The 14,274-nt window shown below is 39.9% G+C and overlaps 1 protein-coding gene across 1 annotated transcript; it reads right to left on the bottom strand.

The window, feature by feature from the left end:
• Positions 1–12,779: 12,779 nt before the first annotated feature.
• LOC110202822 (olfactory receptor 1f45) lies at positions 12,780–13,772 on the bottom strand. Its single transcript, XM_020979169.2, has one exon. The coding sequence runs from the start codon at positions 13,758–13,760 to the stop codon at positions 12,780–12,782; it is 981 nt and encodes a 326-aa protein (XP_020834828.2). The 5' UTR covers positions 13,761–13,772.
• Between the last annotated feature and the right edge of the window lie 502 nt (positions 13,773–14,274).

Below are 14,274 nucleotides of genomic sequence, written 5' to 3'. Positions count from 1 at the left end.
AGTCTGCATTTGCAAGTCCACAATGCTTCCCTTTTTATTAATAAGCTTGTTGAATAGCCAAGGCTGCTTCTCCTTCCAGTGTAATCTGCTGTGGTAGCTGAGGCTGCTCAACTGGGTAGCACAGCAACGGGGAGACTGGAGACTGCATTAGAGCAAGATTTCTTGGCAGCTAAGTGTTGCTGTGGCTGTTTGCTCTCAGTGGCAGGATCTAGTCAGCAAAGTATTCACAACCTGGGGGGAAAGGGAAAGAGAAGCAGGCACTGTATGCTGTGCCCTACAGAGCCCTGGTAACAATTTTGGGGCTTTAGTTCCATTTAGTCCTGGAGTAACTAGGTGGCACAGTGGATGGAACTGGTTCTGAATTTAGGAAGACCTGAATTGAAATCTGGCCGTAGCCACTTACTAGCTGTGGAACCTTGGACAGGTCACTTAACCTCTATGTGCCTCAATTTCCTCATCTAAAAAATAGGGATAATAATAAGCATCTACCTTTCAGGATGATTGTGCGCATCAAATGAGATAGTAATTATATGGTGCCTGGCACATAGTAAGCACTATATAAATGTTGGCTATTTTTATTATTTTGTACTAAGATAAAGCAATTGCTGGCAATTAGCTCTACCAAGTGGGATTGGGAAAACTATTTTTGGTGGGCAGCTAGGTGGTACAGTGGATAGAGCACTGGCCCTGGAGTCAGGAGGACCTGAGTTCAAATCGGGCCTCAGACACTTAACGCTTGGGCAAGTCACTTAACCCCATTGTCTAGCCCCCCCCAAAAAAAAAAAACCCCGGCTATTTGTGGCAAGGTGCCTGCTCATTAGCTGATTTGAATCTGGAGCCTCATTTCAGAAAATGGGACCTACACTTTGAATCATAGGGCTCAGTAGCATCTGGGATAGTCCTGTGTATCTCTGTGCATGCCTGTGTGTTTGTGTGTAACTTTACCACTGAGAAGATCTGCAGAGGTCATCTAGTGACAACTCTCTTCCTAATTTGTGAACGTTACCTACAACATTCTTGACAAGTGGTCACCTTTGTTTGAAGGCTTCTGCTGAGAGGGAGCTCACTACTTCATGAAAAAGCCTTTTCTATTTTTAGACATGCTTAATCGTTACGAATTTCCTCCTTATATTGAGCTTTAATATATGCCTCTTTAAATATTTGAAGACTAAGTTCATATGTCTTCTTCTCCTTTCTTTATTTCCTCTTTATCTAATGAAATCTTTCCCTCAGTTCTTTTAATCTCATATTGTGCAGGTTCAGGTTCTTTCACTATCCTGATCATCCTCTTCTAGACATGCTTTACAATGTCCTTCTTAAAGTGTGATGCTCTGGACTAATCTGAACTGAACATACTATTCTAGATATGGAATGACATTGGCAAAATATTCATGTCACCAGAGCCCAGGAAACACCTCCCCTTCCTTCCTGAGGAAACTAGGTAGTACAGTGTTTAGGGTGCTAGGTCTGGTGTTAGGAAGACCTGAGTTCACATGTGACCTTAGACATTAGCTGTGTGACCCTGGACAAGTCACAACCTCTGTTTGCCCCTGTTTCCTCAACTGTAAATAGCACCCTACCTCATAGGGTTGTGAGGATCTAATGAGATAATATGTGTAAAGTGCTTAGCATAGTGCCTGGCCCCTCATAGGTACTAGGTAAATGCTTATTTCTGGCCTCAAGTAGACCTAGATTCATTCTTGGGCATGGGGGAGCCTGAACCCAAAGAAAGAGGATCAAACATTTTTTGTAGTTTCTAACTTATTGCTTCTACTTGGAGTTGCTCCAAGAAATCTCCCAATATGACAGCGGTATGGCTCACATCTAGGCTAATCCCCAAATGGATTAATAGGGTCCCTTCTACTACAGGTACTCAATATATAAAGTAGATATCAGGTATAGGCCATCTATAATCAATGCCTCTACTTCCTTTCTTTTCACTCTTTTTAACTCTCTATAGTCTGCCTTTCAATCTCTTCATTCAACTGAAATTGCTCTTTCCAAAATTGTCAGTGATCTTTTAACTGTCCATTCTAACGACCTTTTCTTAATCTTCCTCTTTCTTGACCCTACAGCCTTTGACATTGTCAATCATCCTCTTCTCCTTGACACTTTCTCTCTAAGTTTTCAGTCTATATCTCTCTGTTATTTTCTTCCACAGTAAATCTGCTAGACTATTATAACTTCTTCTTCACTCAATCTCCTGGTTTGCCTCCAACCTGTCTGACCACTTCTCTATCTCTTTTGCTGGATCTTGGTCCAAGTCACACCCACTAATTGTGGGTGCTCATCAAGGCTCTGTCCTAGGGCTTTTTTTCCTTCTCCCTTTATACTATTTCATTTGATGATCTCATCAGCTCCAATGGGTTCAATTATCATCTCTGTGCTGATGATTCTTAGGTTTGTGTATCCAGATTCATATCTCTAACACCTATTGGACACCTCAAATTGGATACCTATAGATATCTTACACTCCACATGTCCCAGACTGAACCCCTTATCTTTCTCCTCCAACCCAGCCTCTTTCCAAACTTCCCCATTATCATGGAGGGCACCACCATCCTCTCAGTCACCCCAGGCTCAGAACCTAGGTGTCATCCTCAGCTCCTCACTCTCTCTCTCACCCCTCTCCATATCCTATCTGTTTTTAAGTCCTTTCAATTTTAACTTGTAAAACACCCTTCTGTCCTCTGACCCTGCTGCCACCTTGTTACAGGCCCTTATCATTTTACACTTTGACTATTTCGATAGCCTTTTGGTTAGTTTCCTTTCTTCAAGACTCTCCCAACTTTGGTCCATCCATCAGCTATAACATTAATCTTTGTAAAGTACAGATGTGACCATGTCACCCCACTATTCAATAAACTCCAGTGGCTCCCTATCATTTCCAGGATCAAATACAAAATCCTCTGGTGTTCAAAACTCTTCATAGCTTGGCTCTCTTCTAGAAGTGGTACAGTGGATATAGTGTTGAGCTTCAAATTTTGCTTCAGATGCTTACTAGCTGTGTGAACCTGAGCAAATTACTTAGCCCCTGCCTCAGTTTCCTCAAATGTAAAATAGGGAAAATAATACTTGTTCCTTTCCCTCATTCCTATTTTTCCCAGTCTTTCTACACTTCATACTCTCCCATTGCAGCCCTCCCAATTCTGTTATCCAATGACAATGGCCTCCTTGCTGTTCCTTATGCCAGACAATCTCTCTCCCAACTTTGGGTATTTTCACTGACTGTTCCCCATGCCTGGATTCTCTCTTTCCTCATCTCTGCCTTCTGCAAGACTTTCTCAGGCTAGGGGCAGGTAGGTGGTGCAGTGGATAGAGCACCAGCCCTGAAGTCAGGAGTACCTGAGTTCAAATCCAGCCTCAGACCAAACACTTGATACTTACCAGCTGTGTGACCCTGGGCAAGTCACTTAACCCCAATTGCCTAAAAGCAAAACAAAAAAGACTTTCTCAGGCTTCCTTAGTCTTAATCCTTCCCTCTGAGATTATTCTCAATTTGTCCTGCCTAATCTTGTTTATATGTAATCATTGGCATTATATTGTCTCCCCTATTAGAATGTGAGCTCCTTGAGAGTAGAGATTTTTTTTAACCTTTCTTACCCCCAGAATTTAACACAACGTCTGGCATATAATAGGAATTTAGTAAATGCTAGTTGACTTGACTTGGCTTGACTTAGTGCTTTCCCCCTCTCAATTTCACCCTTGTACCATCTCTTTAATATACCCCTTCTCTCCTCTGAAACTGGTTACCAACCTGGTACAGGCTCTTATCTTCTCATGCCTGGACTATTGTAATAACTTTTTGGTTGTTCTGCTTGCCATAAGTGTCTTCCTATTCCAGTCTATCCTATATTCATCAATCAAAGTAATTTTCCTAAAGTACAGGTCCAACTAACTAACATCATTCCCTCCTTCGTTTCTCCCCTCACTCAATAAACTCCACTGGCTTCGTATTACCTCTAGGATCAAATGTAAAACCTTCTATTTGACATTCAAAGCCCTTCATAATCTAGCCTTCCCCCACCACCTTTCCAGTCTTTTTACACCTTATACCCTGCCCTCTCCCTTCCCCATTCTTCCATACAGTAATACTGGTTTTCTTGCTATTTTCTGAACAACACCATCTCTTGGCTCCAGATATTTTCTCTGTCTGTCTCCCATGCCTGGAATTACCTCTTTTCATCCCCATCTCCTGGCTTCCTTTAAGTCCCAACTAAAATACTATCTCCCCCAGGAAGCCTTTCCCAATCTTAATTCTAGTGTCTGTTGATTATTTTCTATTTATCCTGCATATAGCTTCTTGTACTTAGTGACTTTCATGTTGTCTCCCCCTGTAGATTGTGAGCTCCTTGAGAGTAGAGACTGTTTTTTGTCTTTTTTTTTTTAATCCCTAGCACTTAGCACAATGCTTGGCACATGGTAAGCACTTAATAAATGCTTAAACACAAAAGACTCACAAGCACACATTGACTAATGAAACTACATCTCTCCTGTTGTATTCTTTTGGTAGGTGAAGATTCCATGCCTTGTGGGCAAGGATATGGTGGTAAACTTTAGGGCAACCAGCTTGCTGTAAAAAAGAAATGCAGGCACAACACACTTTTGAGTTTAATCTGCATTATTAACATTTTCTCTATTACTTTCTCAAGTCTAGACAATCAATGAAACAATAAAATAAACAATGATTTGTAGTACCGGCTGATTTCAGAGTGTAAATACACTCAAAATTTAACCTCAGAGAGAGCCTGTGAACCTGGCTTTACCACACCGCATCTTGTATAACTACTGAAGATACAGTTTCTTTTATTCAAATAATGTTAAAAAATATACAAACTTATTGGTATTACAACTGTATAATGTTCATTTCAGAGTTCCCTTTTTGAATATGTATACACTGGTAACAATAAAGACATAGCAGCACAAGTTTAAAATCCATATGTGTATATATATAAATAATATTTTTATAATTCAAACAAGCAAAATAATTTATATGCTATCATTTGCTTCTCAGATGCAATAGTTAAAATAATTTATGCTTTGCTAAAATAATAAAAGAAATAACTCTAGTCTGTAAATACTCACCCTGTGATAAGATAGATATATATATTTATATATGTATATATGTATATATACACACACATATTTTTTTTTTGCCCTCTGCTTTGAGTCTTGTCAATTAATTCATGAGATTTGCATACTTCAGATTGATTTTCAGTTTGGATAATACTGAGTCGTTACCCAGATCCCAGACACCCAGAGCCCCAACTCTCACTACATTACTATACACTCTGCAGTCTTCCTGAGCCAGGTGATGACACACTTTGATATTTTTAATTTTGCCTGCTTTGGCCCATTGAAAGGTAGACTATTTTCAAAAGGTACAGTTGTATCAAAAGCAGCAGCAATACAGGTTTTGTAGTCAAGCACTACTAAATCCCACCTAAGTTCAGCCCTTGAATGTTGGTAGATTCTGACACTCTGGCTGCCTTTACTAGTCTATTTAAGATGCCATCATCATTAGGTAATAACCCTACTCAATTGAGTGGCAAAGGCAGAGGACATGTGGGGAGTGTTTTATTTGGTGCCACACTCTGCTGACAATGCTTGTCTCTAGAACCAAATCTCCTGACCCCATTCAATTGGACCCAGTCTAATTTGACTCTGAATAAAATGACATTTTGCAAACCTGATAAAAGATCCTTGCTTCATGAAAAAAAAAAGTTGGAGGCTGGAACCATAGGTGATGGAATACACTTTATTCCTGCTTTACCTAATCCCTTTTGTAGAGTAGCTATTGTTTATAAAATTATATGAGCACTTCCTATAATGTCCTCTCTACATCATGTGTACAATTTGTGAGAGGCTACCCAGGCAGGACCAGATGTTTGATGTGATTGCACCCTCATTACCAAACTCTCTCCCCATAGAATCATTCATGGTCCTCTGATGGGGGTGGGGTGTCTTAGTTCATTCTATTCTTACCACAATTACTACAGAAATGGTGAGAAAGCCAGCTCGGATCTATTAAGGCCAGTAGCCTTGCCCCAAGGAACCACCTGACCAATATCTGCCTCCACAACTAGGGTCAGTAAGTTCACTCCCCACATTTTATAGGGTAGATGCAGTGGCTCAACTCCTTGAAGGATGTTCAGCTATCTTTTACTATTCTTTTTGATTGTTCTACATAGGAGACTGAGGTCTTAGAGAGCATACTATTTTTTAAGATGAAAAGACACAGAGTAAAATAAACGTATTTGCTGACTCTAGTTTCTTTCTAGGGTATTAGTTTCAATGTATTTATAATGTCCAAATCAGAGGTAATAATGATTATTGCATCACTGGTCAAATTTGTGGTGTAGGACCCCAGAGGGATTCTAAGGTAGAATGATATGTTCTCCTCTGACATCATGGAAAACCTTTGGTTTTGAACCTGGAATTGGATGGGGAATGCTCACTTTTTTTGGCTATCTATCAATAAACAATCAATAAACAAACGTTTTGTCTCATTTAAATGTACTCCTGCACATGTGGCAACCTTGCTCAAGTTGGCCAACATTTTGCCAAGAGAGAGACTGAGGTTTCAGTCACCTCACATTCATTGTCTAGCTATATTGTCAGAGCAGATCAGAAAGTCTTGGGCAAACTAGGGCTTGGACTTTAGCCCTTTGGTTGCAGAATCCTCCTGGTGATGGTACTCTTTTCTATGAGATTGCTTCCCCCTTACCCTATATATCTCTTGTATGTACTAATGTGTAGCATTGTTATTTCTATGTGCTCTCTCTCATTAGAATGGGAGGTCATGGAGAGCAGAGACTGTTTTTGCCTTTTTTCGTATCACCAGTGCTGGTTTGTGGAGAGAGGCAGATGATTAAGTCTTACCTCAGGTCCAATGTCATGGCAAGAATCTGGTGGTGTTTTCTATGTGGCTATAGGAGACCTGTCTCACAGAAGGCAGGAGCAAGCAGTGGTATGGTGGGGGGAATGAAGGGATGTGTGTGTGTATGTGTGTGTGTGTGTGTGTGTGTGTGTGTGTGTGTATGTGTATGTGTGTGTGTGCACGCGTGCACATGCGAGTACTGCTCCAATGCTCCAGAGGGCATTCTCTGGGCCACATCTTCCCCTCTCCACTTACCGTCAACTTTCAAAACACATACATACATACAGACAGACACATACACACTTGTACATTATAGGCCTCTTTCTGACCATTGATATATCATCTGGACTTATGCATCATTGGTTTCATACTCCCACCACCACATATACTTTCTAGCCCAGTGATTCTGAGTTCCAGGCAGCTGATACTTTCGTATCCTATTTTTCAAACCATATTTTCCTATCCCCAACTTCCTGTTTCCTCATTCCCCCCCCTTCTTTCTTCCATTGCCCCACTCCATATCTGCCTACCCCAAGAAACACATCTTGGCAATGAGTCAGTAGTAGTGTAAGGGAAGGGAAGATAGGAGTGGTCGAACAATTCTGTTTACAATTCTGTTCTATCACTGCTACATAAGGGTGGCTAAATATTAGGAAAACAATTAGCATGTTGAATTATATTCATAAGAAAACAAAATCATATAATTATATCTATAGATAGACAAAAAGTCTTGATAAAATAAAACACATTTAAAAAGCACAGGAATGAAATGTCAATACATTTATCTGAAACCAAGAACAAGCATTCTTTCTAACCTTAGAAACTTTCTCACTAAGCACAGAGATGAAACAAAAATGTCCACTCTTACCGTTATTAATCTGCATATTTCTAGAAATTCGATAGCAATAAGAAAAATAATTTAAATGAAGAAAGGAGGAATTTCACGGCTAGATCTTAAATTCATTTTATTATAATACTACATATATATGTATGTGTGTCTGTAAAACACTATTTTTTTTTAATTTACAGGAATGTTACTATGCTACATAAAAAGGATTTGTGATCAATATAAAACCTTTGATCAAAAAAAATGCATGTAAAACTGCAAAGGGGAGGAAGAGTAAAGAATTTGTAAAGTGACTCAGATTATTACAACCTAGCCAGTAGCTCACAGATGCTCAGATTCCTTAAGAGTCTGGCTAAGATGGTGGATCTTTAATAAACCTTGTCTTTGGCTGAAAAAAAAAAGAATTTGTTAGGTTTAAAGTCTAGGAAATTAATTTTTTGTGGCAAGATTCTGAAAAGATGCAAAGTTTGTGTTTTTTCTTCTCTCAGAAAAACTGAAGATTGATTTTTAAGATATATAAAAGAAGAAACAATAATTAGCATTAATACTGACCCCACACATACAAATGTTGCAGACCCAAATAACTCCTTTCTCATATCTCTAAAAAATTTTTGAGAATGATCTACTCACAGGGGTGCACTGGAACTAGCTGAACTAGCTCAAGCACATTTAAAAATTTTCAGCATTTATACCCTGGAAATTGGCAAACCGTATACATCAAGGCTTTATTTATTGATCTGTTGATTATTTAGACTTAAGGAAGTGATGGAGAAATTTTTAACAATGGTAGATCAAACTTAAAAGTGTATCCTGTCTTCCCCTCTCCCTCCCTGGAGAGCCAGTTGTTAAACATTTACCAGTACACCTCGATCTACACATGAGATTCATCTTGAGACATAAATAATGTGTAGCATATTGCCAGCAATGATTAACACACAGAAATTGGCTTAAATAAATCGTTCAGAAAATGTGTGAGCAGGAGAGGAAATAAAGTGGTCATATAGTGGAAGTGAAAGTTAGTAGACAGGCAGTCCCAGTGCTGCCCTGGCACCTATGAAATGCCTCCAGTGCACTGGAAAGATCTATTATGGAAAATCGTCTAGCGGTTCCCAAGGGGAAAGAATTCAACTTGCTCCTCCCCTGCTGGAGGAGTTTTGATCTTTTTTCCACCTTTACTGCACCTTTCCTCCTTTCATGCCATGTCTCTTTAGGTGGAGATTTGTGTTTCCTTTTCCTTTCTTTGTTGTACTGTTATAAATATGCAAACTTTTGTATGGATAGTGAATTCTTTGAGTTCCCCATGCATTTTCATTTCCCTTGTAATAAACCTAGTTTTCATGTAAGTTTTGTGAAGTTGTGGTTCCTTGTTGACATACTAAGTCCTCAAGGAAGGAATATGATTCTGCCCTTTTCAATGTTTTTGGTTTTCTCTGCCCCTGATACTCCACTGTGTCCCAGCATTTTCCTTCTGAACCTCTTTCTACCTTGCTATCCCACTTCTCTATACCCTACATATAAATTCAGGAGAAAATGTTTTTAGGGCATTGCCTAGGAAGCCAAAGCCAGGTTTGTGTGAGGAGAAAATTGTTCATATAACAGCCCTAGGTTTAGAAAGTCAGAGAAACTAGGACAATGAAACTGGGGTTTTGCCCAAAGACAATAAATTTAGAACAGTCAACTGCACTTTTTAGTCTTTTCTTAGCTAGAAACAACACAGTTTAGTACTTGAGTAGCAAGAATAGATCTTCTCCCTTCTCCTCCCCTCCACTTCTCCCCTTCCCATAAGGCCTTCCTGCACATGCACCTATCCAGAAGTCTCTATCTCTCCCCCTCCCCCTCTTTCTAATCCCTTGTCCCAGGGCCCCAAATGAGAGCACCTTTTATGCTCCTTGTTTTAGATGGGTGCAGTTTGCGGTATTTGCCACTGGTACAAAAATTTCTACTTATGATTCTGGTGGCAGTAACAGTGTGCTCATGGACAAAGCCCAAACATAAGCCACAGAAAGGGAGGCTTTGACGTGTATACAAGGCCTCCTCTGGAGCATTTTCAATGTTCCTAGGCCCATCCTTCTAGCCTCCCCAGTTTTTAAGCTTAGCATTATTCTGGACTCCTTATTCTCCTGTAGTCCATATATCTAATCAGCTGTCAAATCTTGCCATGTCTACCTTCACAGCTACTCATGCTTTCAATTCCTTCTGTCTACTCACATAACTACCACCTTAGTTCAGGCTTTCATACTTCTCACCTAGATTATTGTAATACCTTTCTAACTGATCTCCCTGCTTAAAGTCTTCTCCTTTCCAATCCATCTTTCACATTGCTGCCAATTTCTCCTCCTTAAGCTCAGAACTGACCATGCAACTATTCTACTAAACCAGCTCCAGTGACTTCCTATTGCTTGTAGGATAAAATATAAACTTCTCTGTTTAGCTTTTAAAGGTCTCTTGTACCCAGCCTCATTGGACATTACTCTCTCCCCCTCCCCCCCGCTTTTGTATTGGCCATTGCTCATGCCTGGAACACACATCCTTTTTATCTTTCCTTCATAGAATTCTTCTTGTCCTTTTAAAGATGCAGTTTAAGAACCATTTTCTGCATGAAGCCTTTTTTAATCAACTCAAAATACTAATGCCATTCCTCCCAAACTACTTTGTATTTTAATGACTCTTTCTGTGTGTTTGTATTTATTCATTTTATATTTATGTTGTATGTATATGCATGTGTATATGTGATATATAGTTGTATATATACATTACAGACAAAGAGAAAGCAGAGAAACCTAAACAGTCCCTGCCTCCTGGTTTGGCTATGAAGGAGTAAAAATGAAGGAATCATTTGATATTCTGCCTGTATTAAAATTTAGAAAAACAAAACCAAAATTATGCTATGTGATATATGTATAATATAACATAAATATAAATATGTATATATACACACAAATGTGTATATATGTATATATTTATACATACACATGCTCCCTAATTAGAATGTTAGCCCCTGTATTATATATGTATACATACATACAGTCATGTATACATACACACACACACACACACATACATACTCATACTCCCCAATTAGAATGTCAGTAGGGATTATTTCATTCTTTGTATTTTTATCTCTAGGACATAGTATAGTGGCTGTCACATAGTATATGTTTAATAAATAATTGATTGATCGATTGATAGGCATTCTCCCTCCTAGCTCCAGGCAAGCTTACATTAGAATGCCTCTGAGAGTTTTATTAAAGCCCATTTTTCTCATCTCTACTCTAGAGCTCATAATGTGTTTTTTATCCTCTCAGCAGTGGGGATATGACCTTTCCTTACGAGAAGGAAAACATAAAAGTAAGATTATAAGACCTAAATACATAGTCAGTGATGAGACATTCACTGTCTTCCCATTTAACCCTGAATAACCATAAAAGTTTGTGAAGTACAGTCAAAAGCATAGGGGAAATTAAATCAGGAAACTTGGGTTCATGTACCAGCTTTGTAATTTTAAAATGCTGTACTTTGTCTAACTCATATTGTGAAGCAGCTTAACTAACCCCTCCTCCACCTGAAAAAGGCTGAGAACCTGGACTGGCCAATCAGGAACAAGACATTTTGGTCCACTCTGAGTTAACATACCATAATGCTTTGCATGCTCTGTACATAAACCCAAAATCTGTCTTGTTGCGTCAGCATCCACAAGATGGGATGAAGCTGACCAGGACCATTCTCATGAGGACCAGACACTTTGAACCATACACTATCTTGATTAACAGCCCTTGTGTTATCCTGATGTTTTATGGACACTATCCTGTCATGGTATTCTCTTCTTGTTATGACATTTCATTGTTTATGGATGATAGAGCCCAGGCATCCAGGGGGCACCCTATTGTACTATGGAAACTATAATTTTGATTGACACAGACATCCTGAATTGGGGGGGGCACCTCCTTATATAATCTCTTTCACCTAATTTTTCTTTGAGTTCAGTTTAATTTGACTCCATGCATGCATGTTTTGCTAATTCATAGAGAATAAACCACACATATACTACCTAATTCCATTTATCTCTTTTTAGATCAAACTCTGGAGAGTGACAATGTAATATCTCTAAGTCTCAGTTTCCCAACCTGTGATATGAGGATTGGATTGGATATTCTCTAGGATTCCTCCCAACACTAGATTTTAGAGCAAGATCAGAAGTCAAAGGAATGCCTTCTCCCACAGCCAAGCCAACTAAGACTGTAGGGATTAATTCATTTATTCACTCAACAAATTATTTTGAGTACTGGAGTGCTGTGCTAGACACTCTCAAGATCTCTCTTAAGAACTTTGGAATTGATTGTGTGACATGGGAGACATTGGCACAGGACCACTCAGCATGGCATGCCCACATCAGAAAAGGTGCTGTGCTCTATGAGCAAAGCAGAATTGAAATAGCTCAAGAGAAACATAAGATGTGCAGACTTAGAGAATCCACCCCAAAGGTACATATGGACTATTTGTGCTGACCTGTGGTAGAACATTCTGAGCTCGTATTGGTTTGATCAACCACAGTTGGACACACTAAAACTTGACTCTAACATAGTGATATCATTTTGGTCCTCTTAGAAAATGCAGGACAACAACTGTGCTAGAGGTTTCTCTATTAATTACATGGAAAGAGCAACTATGGGTATAACATCTGATCTGCAGTAATGTGCCTCAAGTTGACAACCTTAATGTGTGAGGTTGAAAATCTGAGGAAACTTTGGGTAACACCAAGCTTTCCATAGTGTCTATATATATCTATTTCTCTTTATATGTTTTGTCTCTTGTGGAGGTGTTTTTTTTTTCTTCATCAGTTTGGGTCTTTCTGGAGGAGTGTCTACACCTTCTCCTTTCTTTGTATTCCCCTCACCCACTTCCACCTCTAAGGAGATTGTCAAGTCCTACTGACTAATACAGTAAAATCTGAATTTTCATAATTCCTAAAAGTCTTTTAAACAATGGAATTGTTGGTAGGATCAGGTGCCTACCAGCACAAAAATCCTAGGGAAAGAAAAGCCTTGATTAACATCATAGACTGTGAGAAGTCTGTCTGCTGAACACTTTCCTCAGGGCCCTCTTCATCTCATTGTTCCTCAGGCAGTAGATGAAGGGGTTTAGCATGGGAGTAACTACCATATACATTACTGATGCCACCGAGTCCTTTTCAGCAGAGTGAGATGATGATGGATTCAAGTAGACCCCAGTGATGGTTCCATAGAACAGAATAACCACAGTGAGGTGGGAACCACAAGTTGAAAAGGCCTTCTGCTTGCCCAGGGCAGAGGGAACCTTAAGCACAACCGATACAATATGAGTGTAGGAGATAAGAATGCAAAGGAAGGGAATGAGAACAATCAGCCCACCCACCAGCAAAATCATGAGCTGGTTGAGGCGTGTGTCAGAGCAAGAGAGCTGAAGGAGAGGAACAAGATCACAGAAGAAGTATGGCATGACATTCTTTGCACAAAAGTCTAAACGGGCCATGAGGAGAGTGTGAAGCAGGGAATGGAAGTTAGCAATGAGCCAGGAGCCAGCCAGCATTAGACAGCAGAGTTGTAAGCTCATTATGGTGGTGTACTGGAGGGGGTAGCAGATGGCCACATAACGGTCATATGCCATTGCAGTCAAGAGAAAATTATCCATATTTGCCAGCAAGATGCAGAAATAGATTTGGGTTAGGCAGCCCTCGTGAGAAATAGACTGAATCTGCCTATGGATGTTTAGCAGCATCTTGGGGACTGTGGCAGAGGTAAAACAGAAATCTACTAGGGACAGGTTGCTGAGGAAGAAGTACATGGGGGTGTGGAGGTGGGAGTCTAAGCTGATGGCCAGGATGATGAGTAGATTCCCTGCTGCTCCAATCAGGTACATGACCAGGAACAACACAAAGATGAGTTCTTGCTTCTCTGGCAGGCTAGAGAGGCCCAAAAGGATGAATTCAGAGATGGTGGTATGGTTTCCATTCTCCATAGTTTTGAAAGACCTGTTTGCAGAGAAAGGCCAACTCATGAATTATGGAGTGAGCAGAGGACTTCTAAACTCCTCTCTTCTACCATCCGTCCTTCCACACATCTAACTCTCTCAAAAGATGCATGACCCTCAATCAAAAGATTGAGACCCCACCCCTCCCCCAGACTCCAGAGCATTTACAGTTTTTAGAAGACTTTATAGTCATGCCCTAGATCCAACAAAGAAGTCACAAAACCTAACAGAAAGCTCTATCCTACATCTTTCTCCTAGAACCGCCTGATTTTCAAGCTCCTGGAAAAAGTCCTACAGCCACCCATATTAGAAGAGGTTCTTATGAGTCCATTGCTACTTACTGCAGCACCCTATGGCCATTCACCTGTCCTCTTCCCCACTTCTCTCCATCCCTTTTACATATTCCCTTGTTCTCCCATCTACTTTTAGCCCAAATTTCAAGTCTCTGCTTTCTCCGAGGATCTCATGCTTCTTCTTGTTGACTTCCTATGCATCTGGGGCTTGGCGACAATATTCTGAGCTGAGTTAGGTCAGGGCGAGC

The sequence above is a fragment of the Phascolarctos cinereus genome, unplaced genomic scaffold (genome assembly GCF_003287225.1).
Source record: "Phascolarctos cinereus isolate Bilbo 61053 unplaced genomic scaffold, phaCin_HiC Scaffold_5;HRSCAF=322, whole genome shotgun sequence".
Lineage (NCBI taxonomy): Eukaryota > Metazoa > Chordata > Mammalia > Diprotodontia > Phascolarctidae > Phascolarctos > Phascolarctos cinereus.
Note: the sequence above shows the minus strand (reverse complement) of the source record. Positions and strands in the feature narration are given on the sequence as shown.